The sequence below is a fragment of the Oncorhynchus mykiss genome, chromosome 10 (genome assembly GCF_057628025.1).
Source record: "Oncorhynchus mykiss isolate SJ-2025 chromosome 10, ASM5762802v1, whole genome shotgun sequence".
Lineage (NCBI taxonomy): Eukaryota > Metazoa > Chordata > Actinopteri > Salmoniformes > Salmonidae > Oncorhynchus > Oncorhynchus mykiss.
Genome location: NC_143031.1, coordinates 36,985,567 through 37,007,986, shown reverse-complemented (window position 1 = coordinate 37,007,986; position 22,420 = coordinate 36,985,567). Strand labels below are relative to the sequence as shown.

Below are 22,420 nucleotides of genomic sequence, written 5' to 3'. Positions count from 1 at the left end.
TCAGGACAATCTAATCATATTTTTACACTCATGAAATTACAGTACAAAATTAACATGAGTGTCTGGGGTATTGGCAGGAAATGGGATACCTAGTCAGTTGCACACCGTAACGCATTCAACCGAAATGTCTCTGAATCAGAGAGGTGCGGTGGGCTGCCATAATCCATGTCCATGTCATTGGCACCCGGGGAGCAGTTGTTGTGAGGGTAAACTGCCTTGCTCAAGGGCAGAACAGCTGATTTTTTCACCTTGCCGCCTCACAGATTCAAACAAGCAACCTTCGGTCCCAAGCCAACACTCTTGGCACTAGTGATCCCTTGAGGGGAGGAGCAGAAGTAAAGTGGGAGGAGGCAAGAACAAACACATCAGAAGAGGAGAGGAAACAAAGCAGCAGAGCAGACGGTCTGTTTAACTGCTCATGTTGCCTCCACATGAGAAGCAGCAGCTCAGCCCAGAGAGAGTAGGCTATAGGTCAGTCTGTGTCTTACATTACATTACTACAGGTCAGTCTGTGTCTTACACTACATTACTACAGGTCAATCTGTGTCTTACACTATATTACTACAGGTCAGTCTGTGTCTTACACTACATTACTACAGGTCAGTCTGTGTCTTACACTACATTACTACAGGTCAGTCTGTGTCTTACACTACATTACTACAGGTCAGTCTGTGTCTTACACTACATTACCACAGGTCAGTCTGTGTCATACACTCATTACATTACTTGCTACAGGTCAGTCGGTGTCTTACACTACATTACTACAGGTCAGTCTGTGTCTTACACTACATTAACACAGGTCAGTCTGTGTCATACACTCATTACATTACTTTCTACAGGTCAGCCATAGAGTCCGTAATGTTGCACACTATAGATCTACAATCAAATGGCATTTGGCATCAGTGGAGGGTCCTCAGAGAAGGAAGGGGAGGAAAATCCTCCTCAGTGAATTTCATTTTATTTTTAAATAGTGAAACGTTAAAAATGTATCCTTTTGGGGGAAGCTATACTAAATATATTCCCATGTCACCAAATAATTGATTAAAATACATTGTTTTGCAATTAAGGTCTACAATAGCGTGAAAAGCACTCTGTAGGATAACATCATGATGTAGCCGGAGGACAGCTAGTTTCCATCCTCCTCTGCGTACATTGACTTCAAAACAAAACTTAGGTGGCTCATAGTTCTCACCACAGTCCATAGACTTACAGAGTAATTCTGACTTCCGGAGGACATCCTCCAACCTATCAGAGCTCTTGTAGCATGAACTGACATGTTGTCCACCCAATCAAAGCATCAGAGAATGAATATAGTACTGAAAGCATAAGCTACATCTAGCTAGCACTGTGGTGCATAAAGTATGGTGAGTAGTTGGCTCAAAGAGCAAGACAATAGTTGAACAGTTTTGAACATATTCATTTCTTTAAAAATGAAGGATGAGCAAGAGAGAGAAAAAGAGAGAGAAAGAGAGAGCTAGCTAGTATATATATATCTTTACTTTCACTTTCACTTAGATAGTGAATGCAGCTACTCAAACACCCGGCTCAAACAGAGAGGGATGCTAGGTTAGCTAGCTGGCTATGGTATCCAACACTAGAATTCTTCCAAGTCAAGGTAAGCTTTTATTTATTTTTATTTATTGCCACCGGGACCCGCTGGTGTAACTGCTAAACTGCTTGCTGACTTTACAGTGTACTGCATGATTGTAGTGGGTTTGTAACATGTTAGTTCTAGGAGCTATGCTGACTATGACGTTAGCTATTATGGTGACAACGATGTAGGTTGGGTGTAGCCGTTAGTGGTTATAATATGAAGGTTTGGCTTGGAAAGGTTTTTTCTGGTCACAGACAGCTGATTTTTTGTGCACTAAAGTCCACATGCGAAGGGGAAAGGTGAGAGGAGGAAAGCACGTAGTTGCGAGAAGGAATTATGTGATCATCCTGTTTGTGCATGGCTGCTATGAAAGTGAACTGTGTTTGCATGTGTACAAGACCTTGGGACTAAACACCTCCCTCTGCAACTCCATCTGCTACGCTGATCCTCAACATGGGGGCCACTCAGGGGTGCATGCTTAGTCCCTCCTGTATTCCCTGTTCACCCACGACTGCGTGGCCAAGCACTACTCCAACAGCATCATTAAGTTTGCTGACGACACAACGTGGTAGGCCTGATCACCGACAACAATGAGACAGCCTATAAGGAGGAGGTCAGAGACCTGGCAGTGTAGTGCCAGGACAAGAACCTCTCCCTCAAAGTGAGCAAGACAAAGGAGCTGTTCATGGACTACAGGAAAAGGAGGGCTGAACATGCCCCCATTAACATCCTCAGGGTTGTAAGTGGAGCGGATCGAGAGCTTCAAGTTCCTTGATGTCCACATCACCAACAAACTATCATGGTCCAAACACTCCAAGCGAGTCTTGAAAAGGGCACGACAATGCTTATTCCCTCTCAGGAGAAAATATTTGGCATGGGTCCCCAGATCCTCAAAAGGTTCTACAGCTGCACCATCAAGAGCATCCTGACCGGTTGCATCACCGCCTGGTATGGCAACTGCTCGGCATCCGACCATAAGGCACTATAGAGGGTAATGTGTACGGCCCAGTACATCACTAGGGCCAAGCTTCCTGCCATCGAGGACCTCTATACTAGGCGGTGTCAGAGGAAGGGCCCAATTTTTTTTAAAGACTTCAGCCACCCAAGTCATAAACTGTTCTTTCTGCTACCGCACGGCAACTGGTACCCGAGTACCAAGTCTAGATCCAAAAGGCTCCTTTAACAGCTTCTACCGAAAGCCATAAGACTGCAAATAGTTAAATGGCTACCCGGACTATTTGCATTGACCGTTCCCCCCTTTTTTTTTTACGTTGCTGCTACTCGCTGTTTATTATCTACGCATAGTCACTTTACCCCTACCTACATGTACATATTGCCTCAATTACCTCGACTAACCTGCACATTGAATTGGTACCGGTACCCCCTGTATATAGCCTCGTTATTGTTATTTTATCTTGTTACTTTTATTCTTTAGTTTATTTTGGAAATATTTTATTAACTCTTATTTTTCTTAAAACTGCATTGTTTGGTTAAGGGCTTGTAAGTAAGGATTTCACGGTATGTGATAAATAATATTGAATTTGATATTCATTCCTCTGTTTGTGTTGAAAAATAATCTTAAACGGAAGCAAACGGGGATAAACATACCTGAATTTGTCCAACAGAAACTCTTGTTCACAACTGTTGGACTAATGATTACAACCATTGGGCTCCCGAGTGGCGTAGCAGTCCAAGGCACTGGATCTCAGTGCTTGAGGCCTCACAACAGACACCCTGGTTCGAATCCAGGCTGTATCACAACTGGCTGTGATTGGGAGTTCCATAGGGCAGCGTACAATTGGCCCAGCGGTGTCCGGTGTAGGCTGTCATTGTAAATAAGAGTTAAATAAAGGTTTCACTGTTACTTTTTTAAACAGCTAGATGCAGGAAAGAGTGTTCACGGCGGTATTGAATGTGTCACTGTCACCAAATTTTCTCTCGAACCTGTGCACCTACTTTGTAAACTTTCATTCATAGGCTAGGTTGTAGCAACCTCGTGATGGGTATAGGGAAAATTCAAGTATCATGTAGTAGCCTAAACCTATTGATGTTACATTGAACTGGGTGAATGGAATATGAATGACAGTCATCTAATGTGCTGTGATAGAAATAAGGCCATAATCATTAAAAAAATGATCATCCTCCCTCATAGGGCTGTGGCGGGCACGAAATTTCTTCAGCCGGTGATTGTCAAGCAAATAACTGTCGGTCTTACGGTAATTTACCGTTAATTAACATAAACACATTTAGCATCTCCTGGCTTCCACATATAGCCTACAAGCCACTGATGCAGACCTTTGGAACATCTACATTTTAAAAAGTCTAATAAATACGTGTAATATAGCCTAAACTTACACAATAAATCCCTTATTTATTTTAGACGGGTCTAAAGAAGCATGATATGAAAAAAATGTAGTCTATTTCAGAAGAACAGAATAACATACTCTGCTACACTAGTTCATTTAGCAGACAAGATTTGCTTAGAATTCCGTGACATTATTTTATAGTATGAAGAATACAAATGAACAAAGCTGAATAAAATAGAAAGGATATTTTCTCTAAAAGATTTGAGGGAGGGAGCACATGGGGCTATTCTTTGTTGAGCGGTTAACAAAGGAATAGGTACTCCTATATGCTTAATTTAGAGTTGTTAATGTAACTAAAAAAATCAGCTTGAAAGGCATGAGCAGGGGAAAAAATAATAAAATTTAAGGGTTTAAGGGCTTGTAAGTAAGCATTCCACTGTAAGGTCTACACCTGTTGTATTTGGTGCATGTGACAAATGAAATTTGATTTGATTTGTTTGAGTCAATGCCATTCCATGGGTTATTTCAGGAGGCATGTCTTATTAGGGGCGTGGCTTTCACATTGTTATTTTTAATCACTGGTAGAGTAAATGCCTTTCCTGTACATCACGATAAGTTGGTGCATTGCCATTTCAATTTTCATAAAAAAATCAACACATTACATATTTTAATGTAACATTAATAACATAATTATTTACATATTGTAACAAAGTGGTAACTATCCCAACATTGGGATTTGCATAGGCTTTTAAGGAACTCTTACATATTTGTAAACTTCATTAAAGCTACTAAACTGTCAGTGTTCCACCTTAACATATACTGGCTGTATTTCTGTATTCTGAAAGTTATATATCTTGAAAACTTGATTGCTGACAAACAAAACATTTTGGGACTATCAACAATGAACTAATGAAACAAATAACAAAATATACTTTTTGGATGGAATTTTCCTTTAACAATATAACAGAACAGATGAACCAGAATGACATTTACTCTCATGGTTAGCCAAAAATAACAATCTGAAAGCCACGCCCCTACTTAGCCACACTCCCAGTCTTCTGTTCTGAACTGCTGGGTCATATCTCAGTAACTCAGCATTAATAACCCAGCCTCAACAACCAAACCATTCTCTTTTTAAAGAAAACAACCCAACTGCTGTAAGTGATCCAACGCCTGCAACCCAGCAGCTGGGTCATCAAAACAACCCAGCATGTTTTGGGGTGTATCCAACTATAAGGATATTGGGAAGCCATTTTACGTGACTTGTACATGGAATATGAAATCTGATTTACAGTGAACGGAATACATAAAACAAAAACACACACCATCTTGCCTTGCAAAGTCTCCATTATGAAACAGGCTGGCGCACGGCATGCTGTCTGATAGAATATGCATGGGCAGGCGATGGAGAAATAAAACTGAGGAACCATATGTTGGCTTCAGCTCAGATGATTTCCACTGGGGTGGATTACTTAGTGGAGACCTTTATTAGCTCCAAGAGGCCATAGGAGGGCACACACACCACCACCACCACCACCACCACCACCACCACCATTGTCCACAATCAACAGAAATGAATACTGACTCACTGTTCACTGCTCCATACAGTCTTTCCTGCTGCACTGATACAGATTACAATGTTTCAAAGTCTTCATTAGGTTTAGTGCTGACCGCAGATACCTGTGTACATGGAATACATACAGTACATGCAATGTAGCCCACATTTCATCAGTGCTTTGTACAAGAGTACAGGTGTGATGGCATTGACTGATTGCAGAATTCCATTCCTGTTAGGAAATTAAATGTATGCCATAACTTCTTAAAGAAAATAAGCATTGTATGTTTTCACACAACTGAGTGCACCATACCATGTACATCACACCATGACTTACCATTTTTTTTATAGACCGTTTACGAGGACTAATAAGTCACAAATAACAGACAATACAATATTCAAAACCAAACATACCAAGACAAAACAACTAAAGATACTCACAGGTTGTTTAATTACCAGGGTTGGGGTAAACACAAGACAGGACAGGAAGGAACAGGACAAGACAGGACCGGACCGGACTAAACAAGACTGGTGGATAAGCTGCTGGTTAGCATAGGGCTGTGAACTAGGTAGGAGGTGCCATACTTGACGTTGTCTGGGGTTTCTGAGGGCAATGTTGGGTTAAAGTCCTTCAGTTTGTTAGCTGAAGGTAGATCTCTCCAAGGAGGCCAGGTTCAGACAGTAGGTTAAGCCAGTGTATGGTTGAAACATTCAATCTGCTTTTCCAGTTTACCCTAATCACTTTTTTTTTTACAGATTGGGAAATATAAGGCACGTCTTAAGTGGTTTTAGATAGGAATCTTCTATTTCAATCCAGGAAGGTGAGTTTGCACTCGGATAATTGAGACATTTGGCTATGGTGGTAATTTGAAAGGTCAAATAATATTTTAGAAATCTGGTGCTCCTAATCAACCTCTGAGTTCACCGTGTTGCAATTTAGAAAGTTTAATCCTGGCCTTTTCCTGTCTCGAATAAAAATCTTGAGATAGAATGGTTAATGGTATCAAACCATTTCTGTGGTTCCAATGCTAATTTAACCATGATCATCTTATCTAATCATCGGTTTTAGGGTGTGGTCCTAATAAAGTGATATTTTATAACATCCCCCACCCCCACCCCCACCCCCACGGTGTCCGTATTCTATTATCCCATTAAGTGGACATCCTTATGTCAGAGAGAATGTAGAAAGAGTGATGGTCATGGTTGTCATTCATATTTTAGAGTAGACCATGAAGTGTTATTATTAGCCAAGATGTGTGACATTTTAAATTAGTAACGTTTGATATCTGAAATGGTACTTCTTCACAAGAGGATCAGTCAGCTTTCGCTCAACTTGGAGGATAATTGGACTATAAAGTCAGCCAAAGATTGCATACGAAACATTAAAATCTAGTGAGAGAATGAGAGAGAGGGAGATTGAGAGAAAAATAAAATGAAAGACAGAAAAGAAAACTGTATTGTCAGGTTTAGAAGGAAGGAGGGTTGGATGGAGATGGCCAGGGCAAAGGAGAAGCTGGTGGAGACACAAGGCTGGTGTTTGAGGGGCAAGAGAGAGAGTGAGAGAAGAAGGCAGGGAGGGGGGGGGGGAGTGAAAGAGGCAGAGAGAGAGGAAGAGAAGAAGGCAGGGAGAGGGAGAGAGAGAGGGAGTGTTGCAGTGAATGGCAGAGAGTGCCAGGGGTGTGCTTTGACATTCATCACAGTGATGGTCTGGAGAAGAAGGGTTAATCTTTGTCACATTGCCCCGACATCTCTGACATCACTACATGACTTCACGTCACAGGGAATCCAGGACAAACATGGAGGAGCTGCACATGCTAACTGCACATCTGTATACCACCATCCGTGTGTTCATTAGTGGCTTCAATGACACAAAACATACAGTTAGACAGGTCAGTGCCCCTTAATACAGCCATTGATGGTCAGCTCATAAAATGAAGACATCCGGCTTTAAAAATGCATTGATTGCTACACCCCCCCCCCCCCCCCCCCCCCCCCCCCACACACACCCCACCCCACACAGACACACATCATTCTCTTGCCATTCTAACACAAACACTCATACATACTATACACCCCCCCAACACACACACACACACACACACACCTTCTTCCTTAATGAGTCTAGTTTTAATGACTCTAGTTAATTAGGTGAACATAATCTTCTGGTGAAAGCCCAATACAGCCTTTACAGCGAATAAATAAATTGCCCGTGTATTTAATACTGACTGGCTATGTGCAGCCTACACAGAACAGTCTCCCTTATTACTTTGTGCTTAGAGATTGACTACTAGCTTGATGATCAGAGCAGTCATGGCTCGTTTCTGCTGATTCTTCGTTTTTCAAAACTGCTTGGGTCTGCATTCTATTATCGAATGATACACTGGTACCCTTATGTATTAAAGATGTGAACACCATTTTCCTGTCACCATATGCCAACAGCTATACAGAGCTTGGATTAACCGTTGAATTCCTGGACTGCCTCCTATTCCTATTATGACATGTGGAAGACATCTATCTCAGTGCCTTGACAATATTGTAGAGTCCATGGATTATATTTCTACACCCTTGACCCAGGTCTACTCTCTGATCCGTGTGTCTAGCAGATGCAGAGAGCTGCACACCCCCCCAGACAGTCCATCTCCCAGGGCTATGATTTAGAGCCAGAGGAAAGAGCCATTGGCAGGTTTAAAACACTCTGTTACCAGGCCAGCTCCCCAAGTAAACAGATAACACAGCTTGGCAGCTATTCAATAAGACTCCTACAACACTACAGCTGTAATTCTCATAGACACCCCCCCCCCCCCCCCCCCCCAAAAAAAATATTCTGTTTTACAGGCACCGTCCTGATTCCCCAAATAATCTGTTGTCTCCCTTCCTCCGTGCTTGATTTAAGGAACATCTGGAGAGTTGTTTTTTTGCAGGTACCGTTGTCACGTTGGTATGAAGAGATTCAGGAGACAGGCGCAGGAATGTGTAATATATATTTTTTTATTATACCCAAAATTACGGCGTACCGTGTAAAAGCATGGGGACGAAGACCGAACAAACACTACACAAAACACAGGGTTGAAACCCTCGCGAATACATACACACACGCACAATGATTAACACACAGGACGAGACCCGTAATCATCTGCGCAATCCACAATGGCACGACAGCCAAAACACACAGCACAGGTACTCAAACGCACATAGTAACAATAATCGACAAGACCTTGGAAACCAAAGGGCACATATATACAAATACTAATCAGTGGGAATAGTGGACAGGTGTGCGTGATGAAAGTTCCGGAGGGATCCGTGACAACCGCCATAATTCCCTAAATAACCTGCTGTCTCCCATCCTCCATGCCTGATTTAAGGAACATCTGGAGAGTTATTTTCATGTCTTCTAGTGCCTAAATGAATCAAAACACAGAAGGCCTGAGCAGCGGAGAGTCAGTTACAGTAGGAGCACATATAGTACCAGTCAAAAGTTTGGACACACCAATTCATTCAAGGGTTTTTCTTTATTTTTACTATTTTCTACATTGTAGAATAATGGTGAAGACATCAAAACTATGAAACAACACATATGGAATCATGTAGTAACCAAAAATGTTTTTAAACAAATCAAAATATATTTGAGATTTTTCAAAGTAGCTAACCTTTGCCTTGATGACAGCTTTGCACACTCTTGGCATTCTCTCAACCAGCTTCATGAGGTAGTTACCTGGAATGAATTTCAATTAACAGATGTGCCTTCTTAAAAGTTCATTTGTGAAATTTCTTTCCTTCTTAATGCATTTGAGCCAATCATATTTGGTAAAAGTCCAAGTCCATATTATGGCAAGAACAGCTCAATTAAGCAAAGAGAAACGACAGTCCATCATTACTTTAAGACACAAAGGTCAGTCAATGCGGAAAATGTCAAGAACTTTGAAGGTGCTGTCGCAAAAGCCACCAAGCATTATGATGAAACTTGGTCTCATGAGGACCGCCACAGGAAAGGAAGACCCAGAGTTCCCTCTGCTGCAGAGGATAAGTTCATTAGAGTTACTAGCCTCAGAAATTGCAGCCCAAATAAATGCTTCACCGAGTTCAAGTAACAGACACATCTCAACATCAACTGTTCAGAAGAGACTGTGTGAATCAGGCCTTCATGGTCGAATTGCTGCAAAGAAACCACTACTACAAGACACCAATAATAAGAAGAGACTTGCTTGGGCCAAGAAACATGAGCAATGGACATTAGATCGGTGGAAATCTGTCCTTTGGTCTGATTAGTCAAAATTTCAGATTTTTGGTTTCAACCGCCGTGTCTTTGTGAGACGCAGAGTAGGTGAACGAATGATCTCCGCATTGTGTGGTTCCCACCGTGAAGCACGGAGGAGGAGTTGTGATGGTTTGGGGGTGCTTTGCTGATGACACTGTCTGTGATTTATTTAGAATTCAAGGCACACTTAACTAGCTAACTACCACAGCATTATGTAGCAATACGCCATCCCATCTGGTTTGCACTTTTTAAAATGTATTTATTTGACCTTTATTTAACCAGATAGGCTAGTTGAGAACAAGTTCTCAATTGCAACTGCGACCTGGCCAAGATAAAGCAAAGTAGTTCGACACATACAACAACACAGAGTTACACATGGAATAAACAAACATACGATCAATAATACAGTAGAAAATCTATATACAGCATGTGCAAATGAGGTAGGATAAGAGAGGTAAGGCAATAAATAGGCCATGGTGGCGAAGTAATTACAATATAGCAATTAAACACACTGGAATGGTAGGATGTGCAGAAGATGAATGTGCAAGTAGAGATACCAGGGTGCAAAGGAGCAAGATAAATAAATTAATAAATACAGCATGGGGATGAGGTAGATTGTATGGGCTATTTACAGATGAACTATGCACAGGTGTAGTGATCTGTGAGCTGCTCTGACAGCATAGTGTGACTATCATTTGTTTTCAACAGGACAACGACCCAACACACCTCCAGGCTGTGTAAGGGCTATTTGACCAAGATGGAGAGCGATGGAGTGCTGCATCAGCTGACCTGGCGTCCACAATCCCCTGACCTCAACCTAATTGAGATGGTTTGGGATGAGTTGGACCGCAGAGGAAAAGCCACCATTAAGTGCTCAGCATATGTGGGAACTCCTTTAAGACATTCCAGGTGAAGCTGTTTGAGAGAATGCCAAGAGTGTGCAAAGCTGTCATCAAGGCAATGGGTGGCTACTTTGAAGAATCTCAAATATAAAATATATTTTAATTTGTGTAAGACTTTTTTGGTTACTACATGATTCCATATGTGTTATTTCATAGCTCATAGTTTTTATCTTCACTATTATTCTACAATGTAGAAGGAAAAACCCTTGAATGAGTAGATGTGTCCAAAGTCTGTTCGTACATCTGTTAAGATAGGCAGAAAGCTTACTTAACCTCACAATTTCTCCTCTAAGATCATCCAATGACTGTATATGAGATCACCACTCTGACCTGGGAAAGGGAATTTGAGTTGGGATGGAGAAGGGGTGAATGGACGAGGGGATTCCTGTGCTGCTGCCAGCATTGAAGAATGTCCACAGAAGAGCGCAGGTCAGCACTTTTCAGAGAGCTGCTGCAGACCCGGCACCAGAATAAAGTGACTTAGGGGGGCAGTTGAAATCGATGAAGGGACACAATTTTGGGGAGGGGTTCTTGCATTGGAATTATATTGAATTCTGCGTATATACCACAATAAACATAAAGTTCAAATGCTGAGACTCTGAGACCATTGAATGGTTGCTTTTGAAGTGACAGGTTGACACGAAATCTGTAGCCTATCTCTGCTGCGCTGCATCAACACATTGGACAGCGTCCTACACACTAAAGCACATGGAAACTATGTGTTTGATGCAATTGATACCATTCCACCCATTCAGCTTCAGCCATTACCACAAGCCCGTCCTCACCAAATAAGGTGACACCAACCTCCTGTGCAAACAGCCTATCTGAATGCAGCCGTACACACAACTGTCTTACCAAAATAACGCAAACTAAATGCTGAAAGTAGTAGCCTAGTTAGTCATGCATGCAAACAAAAACACTGAACAACAGTTTGGCTTAGAATACCGACACAACTGCGAATGTGAACAAATGAATGTGAACAGAACAAAACAGTGGCACCAAGTAGGCCTAGTAAACACAATATCAGATGGATAAAGGCATGACACAATCTATATTTACGCTAGTTACATTAACAGTAACCAAACAGTTGGAGATGGAAATAACCAAAACATATCCTACAACCTCCTACAGTGAGATGCAGCCATGCACAGGCCTGCTTCAAACATGGACAATCAAGCCGCTCATGGCTTCAGTAACTTCTGTGGATCAAATTCGACCCACGTAATAATTTAAGCAACGCCAGCCTACCATGAACACGTTTCTAATACGTACAGTTCCATTTACAACAACTCAAACCAATAGGCTACCAAGAAAACAATAGTAGAATGTATCTATTTCAATGATGAAACATACCCATATGTAGCTTTACCCAGGGGCGTCATTTTGGTTCTTACATTGGAATTATATTGAATTCTATTTATATCATTCTATACCACAATAAACATAAACGTTTAAATGCAGAGACCATTGAGTGCTTTTGACAAAGAAGTGACAGGTTGGTTCGAAATCTCCGCTGCACTCTATCAGCACCATGGACAGCGCCCTACACACTACGCTTCCACCAAATCGGTTTTGCTTAGATCCAGCGGTGGTTTCCCCTTTTTAACATCTAGAAAGTAATGGCTCTCTGGGTCAAGGGCACACAGGGCCTCCACCAGTTGGCTGTTGTGTTCTCTAAATCGTTCTGACATTTCAACAATGACAGCATCCAAGAACAGTCTTTTACACTCAGTTTCTTCTCCTCTGTCCTCCTGGCCTACTGTACTGTCCACCACATACTATAACTTCACAATACTGTCACAACTTTTCACATCCACTGACACCAGTAACCAGGTGTCCCCTTCTCCTTTGGCTTTGTTTGGGTACTTTGGCGAAGCCAATTCATGTTATCCATTGTTAGGTCCGAGCTAGCTAAATAGGCTAATAAAGCTAATGTTTTTTACAGCTAGCTAAGAAACTAACTAAACACTGTAGTGGTGAGGCGTGACGCATGTTGAGTGAAGCTGCTACAATGGTAAACTTGACTCCACCCTTATAAATCAATATCAAATATTAAAGACAGAGGCGTATCACGTTATTAATTTAGCATGCAACAGATGATACCTTTTTTTGTAAAAAATGTATGGAAACCCAAAGGAGTCAAACCTAAGCTTTCCATAGCCCCCCTACACACACCAGGCAGACTCTGCTAACCTGTCACTCTGCTTTTTTTAATATAGGGACATAAAACTAGAGGGGACACAAGTTTCCTTTTGCCACCTTGTGGATCCGGGCCCGAGCTGCTGTAGTGTAGAGTGGTGATCTCTCCACCTCCTCTGCCTCCTCCCACCCTCTTCCTCCCCCATCAGCCCAACATCCTGAGCCTCCCCTAGGAGTGCCTCCTCTCCCCTCCTCACATAGTGTACAGAGCAGGACCCCCAGACTGAGCTCAGCTCCCATGCGAATCATCCATATGTTCATCTGCAGCAGCAGATCTTTGGCACAGCCACATGCTACTCTGCTATGCTGAACTAAACCCCACCATCTCCATCATCCCTACACAGTACATACTTTTCCATGGGCCACCAGCTTGCCGAAATGGATGTACTTGGCCAGGTGTTTTACTAACCCCTCCCCTCCCATCTCTAACTCCATACCACCACACAAGCACATCCACCTTCCAAATCAATACATGGGATGGAGGCTGACCATGTTTTCTCTCTCTCTCTATTTCACTTCCGATGGATGGTGATACTGGAGGAGAGAGTGCGGTAAGGTATTATAATTAAGTGCCTCCCTCTCACACACGCATGCAAGCACGTGCACACACACACACACACACACACATACACACCTCACCTTCAAACAACCCTCTTAATTCTCTGACACTTAGTTATTCCTGTTCAGTTTCTTTGAATATCCTTTTCACGCAAAAGCACGACATGTCGTGTAGCCTCTTTCATCGCTCCATTTCCTTTTGACTTTTTTCAGAAATGTATTTTACTTCTCTGAAATGTTTTAGCCTCTCTTTGGAACGTCTCATACCATTATTTCATGCAGCGAATTAGTTGCTAATGAATCCTATAAAATAGAGCTTTGTTTGTCCTTGATAACCTTTGTTAATGATCATTTTGCTTACAGATGACAAAGAGGAAAACAAAAGATGGTTTTCGTATAGGTCTCTGGCGCCACCCCGTGTATCCTCATAAAATGCATATTTGACTTCAAGTGCTATTTTCTACTGCAAATTATCTTTGTTCGTTTAGTGATTATTACAGTTAATGTCATCAAACAAATTGATGGTGATATCAAGGATCAATACCATTTTGATAATTGTGCTCTTCAAAAGACAGACACCTAATGCAACATAAAGCAGGCTTTCTGAGCAAACCCAGCAATTGTTATGTAAAGTAAGTCATGTATTGATTGAGATGAATGATGCCCAAATTTGTATTAATAATGTATTATCTGCAGTGGAGAGGGGCAAAAGCTTTAATTTCCTCTGCGTGCACATCACTGATGATATGAAATGGTCCCTTCATACTGACAGCACATTGAAGAACGCAAAACAGAGCCTCTTCAACCTCAGGAGGCTGAAGAAATGTGTCCTGGCCCTTCACAAACTTCTACAGATGCACCATCAAGAGCATCCTGTCAGGCTGTATTACCTCATGTTACAGCAAGTGCACCGCCCGCAACCCGAGGGATCTCCAGAGAGTAGTGCGGTCAGCCCAACGCATCATCGGAGGCACATTGCCTGCCCTCTACAGCACCCGGTGTCACAGGAAGGCCAAGAAGATCATCAAGGACTTCAGCCACCAGAGCCACGGCCTGTTCACCCTACTACCGTCTAGAAGGTGGACCGAGAGCCTGATAAACAGCTTCTATCTCCAGACCATCAGTAGTGGTGCGTGGGTCAAATCCCTGGGGAAGCCAAGCCCTTTCATTCATGGGCAATGTTAGCTAGTTAACATTAGCCTTCTACATCTAGCTACATATTGAACTTCCATCCTCTCAGGCCAGGGGCACAACAATGTATGAATTAATGGTTGGATCAGAATCGCTGTTATAATCATTGGCCAGTACGGAGAATTAAGTAAAACCAGAAGTACAAATCCCTATCTCCATCCATGGCTAATTTAGGAAAGGCCCAACACAACGAGATGCAACAATTCAAGAGTTTTCTGTCAATGACATATGCTCTCAATGGGATTTGATAGGAGTGACGCCAAATCCAAACTGTCTCCCCTTGATTCTTTTTTTGGGTGCGCCAGAACCATTCACAGTTGAGCTCGCTTGGTTTAGCTCAACGCTGATTGGCACATTTGTTATACTTTTTCTGTCAACGGAGTTCAGATCGCTTCAGATAGATGGCATACACGTAGATAGACAGATGCTTTCTCCTGTGAGATACAGTGCCTTGCGAAAGTATTCGGCCCCCTTGAACTTTGCGACCTTTTGCCACATTTCAGGCTTCAAACATAAAGATATAAAACTGTATTTTTTTGTGAAGAATCAACAACAAGTGGGGCACAATCATGAAGTGGAACGACATTTATTGGATATTTCAAACTTTTTTAACAAATCAAAAACTGAAAAAGTGGGCGTGCAAAATTATTCAGCCCCCTTAAGTTAATACTTTGTAGCGCCACCTTTTGCTGCGATTACAGCTGTAAGTCGCTTGGGGTATGTCTCTATCAGTTTTGCACATCGAGAGACTGAATTTTTTTCCCCATTCCTCCTTGCAAAACAGCTCGAGCTCAGTGAGGTTGGATGGAGAGCATTTGTGAACAGCAGTTTTCAGTTCTTTCCACAGATTCTCGATTGGATTCAGGTCTGGACTTTGACTTGGCCATTCTAACACCTGGATATGTTTATTTTTGAACCATTCCATTGTAGATTTTGCTTTATGTTTTGGATCATTGTCTTGTTGGAAGACAAATCTCCGTCCCAGTCTCAGGTCTTTTGCAGACTCCATCAGGTTTTCTTCCAGAATGGTCCTGTATTTGGCTCCATCCATCTTCCCATCAATTTTAACCATCTTCCCTGTCCCTGCTGAAGAAAAGCAAGCCCAAACCATGATGCTGCCACCACCATGTTTGACAGTGGGGATGGTGTGTTCAGCTGTGTTGCTTTTACGCCAAACATAACGTTTTGCATTGTTGCCAAAAAGTTCAATTTTGGTTTCATCTGACCAGAGCACCTTCTTCCACATGTTTGGTGTGTCTCCCAGGTGGCTTGTGGCAAACTTTAAACAACACTTTTTATGGATATCTTTAAGAAATGGCTTTCTTCTTGCCACTCTTCCACAAAGGCCAGATTTGTGCAATATACGACTGATTGTTGTCCTATGGACAGAGTCTCCCACCTCAGCTATAGATCTCTGCAGTTCATCCAGCCTCTTGGCTGCATCTCTGATCAGTCTTCTCCTTGTATGAGCTGAAAGTTTAGAGGGACGGCCAGGTCTTGGTAGATTTGCAGTGGTCTGATACTCCTTCCATTTCAATATTATCGCTTGCACAGTGCTCCTTGGGATGTTTAAAGCTTGGGAAATCTTTTTGTATCCAAATCCGGCTTTAAACTTCTTCACAACAGTATCTCGGACCTGCCTGGTGTGTTCCTTGTTCTTCATGATGCTCTCTGCGCTTTTAACGGACCTCTGAGACTATCACAGTGCAGGTGCATTTATACGGAGACTTGATTACACACAGGTGGATTGTATTTATCATCATTAGTCATTTAGGTCAACATTGGATCATTCAGAGATCCTCACTGAACTTCTGGAGAGAGTTTGCTGCACTGAAAGTAAAGGGGCTGAATAATTTTGCACGCCCAATTTTTCAGTTTTTGATTTGTTAAAAAAGTTTGAAATATCCAATAAATGTCGTTCCACTTCATGATTGTGTCCCACTTGTTGTTGATTCTTCACAAAAAAATACAGTTTTATATCTTTATGTTTGAAGCCTGAAATGTGGCAAAAGGTCGCAAAGTTCAAGGGGGCCGAATACTTTCGCAAGGCACTGTACATTCAGCCTCTTGCGAATTGAAGGAAAATTATGAAACACAGAGACCAAAGACATATTATTTAGTTTTTTAATTGAGACATTTTTGGTGGAAGTCTGGCTTCTCTTGGAATGTAGGAGAATATAATACAATATATCTGGTAAAAGATAATACAAAGAAAAAAAACAACCGTTCTTTTGTATTATTTTTGTACCGCCATCTTTGAAATGCAAGTGAAAGGCCACAATGTATTGTTTCAGCCCAGGTAAAATATACATTTTGGCCACTAGATGGCAGCAGTGTATGTGCAAAGTTTTAGAGTGATCCAATGAACCATTGCATTTCTGTTTTTTGTTTTTTTAAATCAACACTGCCCAAATATGCCTAACTTGTTTATTAATAACTTTTTATGTAAAAAATTGTGCACTCTCCTCAAACAATAGCATGGTATTATTTCACTGTAATTGCTACTGTAAATTGGACAGTGCAGTTAGATCAACAAGAATTTAAGCTTTCTGCCAATATCAGACATGTGTATATCCTGGGAAATGTTATTGTTACTTACAACCTCATGCTAATCGCATTAGCCTGCGTTAGCTCAACCGTCCCATGGAAGGGACACCGATTCCGAAGAAGTTTTAAATAGTACCCGCAAAACACCTGTCTCAACGTCAACAGTGAAGAGACGACTCCGGGATGCTGGCCTTCTAGGCAGAGTTCCTCTGTCCAGTGTCTGTGTTCTTTTGCCCATCTTAATCTTTTCTTTTTATTGGCCATTCCGAGATATGGCTTTTTCTTTGCAACTCTGCCTAGAAAGCCAGCATCCCGGAGTCACCTCTTCACTGTTGACGTTGAGACTGGTGTTTTGCTGGTAATATTTAATGAAGCTGCCAGCTGAGGACTTGTGAGGCGTCTGTTTCTCAAACTAGACACTCTAATGTACTTGTCCTCTTGCTCAGTTGTGCACCAGGGCCTCCCACTCCTCGTTCTATTCTGGTTAGAGACAGTTTGCGCTGTTCTGTGAAGGGAGTAGTACACAGCGTTGTACGAGATCTTTAGTTTCTTGGCAATTTCTCGCATGGAATAGCCTTCATTTCTCAGAACAAGAATAGACTGACGAGTTTCAGAAGAAAGTTATTTGTTTCTGGCTATTTTGAGCCTGTAATTGAACCCACAAATGCTGATGCTCCAGATACTCAACTAGTCTGAAGAATGCCAGTTTTATTGCTTCTTTAGTCAGAACAACGGTTTTCAGCTGTGCTAACATAATTGCAAAAGGGTTTTCTAATTATCAATTAGCCTTTTAAAATTATAAGCTTGGATTAGATAACACAACGTGCCATTGGAACACAGGAGTGATGGTTGCTGATAATGGGCCTCTGTACGCATATGTAGATATTCCATAAAAAATCTGCCATTTCCAGCTACAATAGTCAATGGGGCGGCAGGGTAGCCTAGTGGTTAGAGCGTTGGCCTAGTAACCGAAAGGTGGCAAGTTCATATCCCCGAGCTGACATGGTACAAATCTGTCATTCTGCCCCTGAACAGGCAGTTAACCCACTGTCATTGAAAATAAGAATTTGTTCTTAACTGACTTGCCTAGTTAAATAAAGGTAAATAAGTTGACAACATTAACAAAAAGTATTTTTTTTTATATAACACAGTATTTCTGATCAATTTGATGTTATTTTAATGGACAAAAAATGTGTTTTTCTTTCAAAAACGAGGACATTTCTAAGTGATATTTATATTCCAGACTCTGGTCCAGAAGCAAAGTGACATAGCTCACTAATATATCTACTGCTGTTCATATAATTCTTAGTGTGCGTTGTGTTTTTTAAATGTTTATTATTATTTGTGTACTTGTTTGACATTTTACTGTATTGTTAGGAGCTAGGAACATAAGCATGTCGCCGCACCCGCTGTAACATCTGCTAAACTGTGAACGCGACCAATAAACGTTGATTTGATCTCACTATAACAGCAGTACAGTCAAATATGTTTTTCTCATTGTTCTGTCCGTGGTACCGTAATAAAGGACCTATCCGATATGCAATTTCACGCATGCGCACAGGACCTACTCCTTCTAACAGACTTGGCTGGAGAGGCTTGGGAATTCCCCAGGACATCTCCTTTCGCGAGACGACTTGACCTGTAAACAATTTAGCACGGTAACGTTAATATTTATTTTACTCCGTGAAAAACCATCAAAGATGAACTTTGATGATATCAGTTAGAGCTTAGATGCAGCGCCCTGTACTGTTTTCGTAGACTTGGTCCTCTAGCACCTTTAGCGTGCTAGCTAGCTAACTAACTGCTTGGACATCAGTTACCAGCTTGAAAGCACAGCTAGCCTGCTACATTGCTTTCGCAAACTGGTTACTAGAATCAATCGATTTTAACCAGCTGTTGCAAAATAGTCTTATAAAAAACGAATAGCTAGCTAGCAACAGTATTCGTGATGGCTGGTATTCAGCCCAGGTGCGATTTTGGAAAGCAGCATGCACGGCCTATGCTTGGCTTCGGGCTTGACAAACACGAAACTCTGGGTACTTCTGCACCGGATGATTGGTGCGACAGTGGGCTAGAATGTCTGAGTGGAACAGCGCTGAGCCTGGATGACTCCTTCAGCAATGAGACATCCAAAACCTGGGGGCCCAGGTCCCCTCCTCACACGGCCTCCTACCCCTCACTGGATGACACTGACAAGCACCCTATGGACTTTAGTTCACTGGGTGGTGGAGAGAGGTTGGACTCGGCTATAGGGGACTCAATTACAGATGAGACGGTGGGGAGTATATCACAGGGGCTGGGGACCATGCACCTGAATGAACCAGTTATCAGTTACACAGTCGACGACCGTGGGAGGCAAGCAGCACCGAGCCTGGAGGAGGAAAGACAAAGGAGAGACGAGATGCTCAACACACTGAACTTTGTGTCTGAGGATGGAGACACGTGAGTAGGCTCTCGTTACTATTCACATGATGAACAGCAGTTTGTTGGCTATTTGTCATTGTTATCTCAAACATCTCCTTTGTTCATAGGGCTCTTCACTTGGCTCTTATCCACGAACACTGGGCCTTCGTACAATACTTACTGGGGGTGATCGCTCTGGACAGGAGCTGGGTGCCTTACCTGGACATCCAGAACCACTTGGGACAGGTAAGCACAGGGACACACTGCTCTTCTGAGCTGAGATCAGCCACACCAGCATAGGGAGGTTTCCCAATGGGGGGGTTTATTAACATGTAATTAACATGTCCACTTTCATTTTATTGGTCTCCTCACTCTTCATTTGGCCCTCTCAAATCTCCTACTTTGGGGACTTTTTGTCTCTATTGTGTTTTCCTCTATTTTCAATGTCCACTTCTTTTCTTCCTCCTCCTTACTTCCTCTGTCAGACTGCCCTCCACCTGGCTGTCATAGTGGACCAGTCCCAGTGTGTGCGGGGGCTGCTGTGGGGCGGTGCGAGTGCTGAGCTCCAGGAGAGAGGAGGGAACACACCACTGCACTTGGCTGTCAGGGAGCTGAGGCAGGACTGTGTACGAGAGATCACCTCCAACTGCCAGAACACCGACTATCTATACGTCACCAACTACTCGGGTACACAGATCGCCCAGACGACGTGTAGCCTGTCGTTGTACCGTTAGAAACTTTACATACCGTAACTTTATCATCCCTGTTTTACCTTTTAGGTTTCTCTATTTGTAATGTCACCTTCCCTCTCTCTGTCCCTCCTTTAGGGGTGAGTGCACTGCATTTGGCAGTACAGAGGGGCAAGGAGGACATAATCAGCATGCTGATTGAGGCAGGAGCTGATGTTAACCAGAGGGTGAGTAGACTGATATAGACAGGGTGGGTCCTCCATGCCTGCTGGGTTCCAACATGCCTCAGCACTTCATTCAATAAAGTCATTAAAGGTCCCCTCACCTGCTGAGCAAGATAATTACACTTAAAGGTTATGATGATCCACTCACTGCCTCTCTCTCCCTTTCTGCACACCCAGGACCCAGGCTCAGGCCGTTCCCCTCTCCATTGGGCCGTGGAGTCCCAGAGCCCCAGGGTGGTGCAGTTGCTGCTGCAGAGGGGAGCCAATGTAGACCAGCCCTCCTATGCAGGCCACACAGCCCTCTACTGCTCCCTGCACAGGCCCAACAAGGAGGTACAGGCCCTGCTCAAGGCTGGAGGGGCCTCTGACGCACAGGCCCAGGACGAAGAGGAGAGGGAGAGTGAAGAGGTGAGGGTGGTCTGGGGGAGTTAGTTGGCACTGCAGATATGAACTTCTTTATTTGTCTGTCATAGATCTATTGACATTTCAGAAGTCACAGTGTCCATCATGGCTGTAAGTGTTACTATTGGGTTTATATGACTCCATGACACTGGAGTCATATTAACTCTGCTGTTCTCTGCGTTTGCCTCCTGTAGGAGTTTGATGACGTTGTTATCAATGGACAACGAGTGCACTAACCATGAACATGGAACCTGAGCCACATGGAGTCATGGCGCTGCTGTTGGGCTAAGCGATTGATGTGCATCATGTGCATTTGTGTGTGTGTGGTTCGTGTATGTATGTGTGCCTGTAAATTGTATATAGCAAGGCTGCAGAGTAGGTAAAGTTCTCAACCCAGTCCGGACTTAAGTCATTCGATTTAATTGATCAGTTCCTGTGTCAATTTAGTTCCTTTACATTGTGCAGGGGGTAAGCTAATGTTAGTTGGGTCACATGGTTTTAGTGTTTGTCTGGAGCTTGCCAAGACTAGTGTTGCCTACCTTACGCATGGGAGAATGATCCAAACAAAAGCTGTGTTCTGTCAAACTATTTGCCAGTTTCACCACTACAGATTCCAACTTTAAAGCTGGAGTCCTTCATGTTGAAACTGCCACACCCGTTTGCGATATGACAACAAAGAAGTTACTGCAAACAATGAACTGTGTTTTTCTCTCGAACATGATTGGACGCGAGATAGAACAGCAGTGTATATAGTGCATTTATTTTTACCATGAGACCCAACGCTCCTCGGCTCTGCTTCGTCAACAAAACAAAAACAGCCGTGGCGCAGTTTCCCCTACTGCGGATTCTATCTTTAAGGCTATAGATGAGAGATGTGGGTTTGGGACTAAAGCAGTTAGAAGGATCTGATATGTTACCATTATTAACAAGGCAGGGTTAGGGGAAGATGTGAATGTATATAAGGTAGAGAGAGGTTTATGCATGCCAAGGTAAGTAGTTAACAAGGGATGGGAGGAGAAAAGAGAGGGGCAAACTCAACACATTGCTAAATCATCTTTGCCTCAAGTTGAAATAAATGATCGTTTAACGGCATTTGGGAACCTTTGCAAGTCTATATGAGTTGAGATTTTTTGACCTATCACATGGGTAGAGGGTAATGTGATGTGACAATTTCAATAATGAATCAGTTCCTGACTATGAGTGCTCTAACCAGGGCCTGACGACTATCCCTGGAATACCCTGGAGTGATGTCATTCAGTTCATTTGATGTATAGTTCACAAATTAAAGACAGAGCTACAAAAAGCAGACACGGAGACCCGCCAGAACAAGGGTTTAATCTGGTGTATATTCGCTTTCTGTATTTTTGACTTATTTTTGTATTCTTTTGAAAAAGGATTGACTGGTGATTTGACAGGCTAGGATGCCTCTGTATTTGCTCGTCAGCAGGAGCATGATGTCTACATGATTATTGTAATAAAAATGTATAGAGTATTGTTTATTTTCCCTGAACACTCATCAGTATGGATTCTGTATCAAAGTTGTAGCCAAGCTTTACTTCCATGCACAGCTTCGATACAGATACAGTTACAGCATC

At 42.5% G+C, this 22,420-nt stretch overlaps 1 protein-coding gene across 1 annotated transcript; it reads left to right on the top strand.

The window, feature by feature from the left end:
- Positions 1-18,600: 18,600 nt before the first annotated feature.
- On the top strand, positions 18,601-22,319 carry nfkbib (nuclear factor of kappa light polypeptide gene enhancer in B-cells inhibitor, beta). Its single transcript, XM_021618304.3, has 6 exons — positions 18,601-19,549; positions 19,639-19,756; positions 19,996-20,197; positions 20,338-20,426; positions 20,601-20,831; positions 21,020-22,319. Exons 1-6 carry the CDS (start codon positions 19,056-19,058, stop codon positions 21,059-21,061), a joined length of 1,176 nt encoding a protein of 391 aa, XP_021473979.2. The 5' UTR covers positions 18,601-19,055; the 3' UTR covers positions 21,062-22,319.
- The last annotated feature ends 101 nt before the right edge of the window (positions 22,320-22,420 follow it).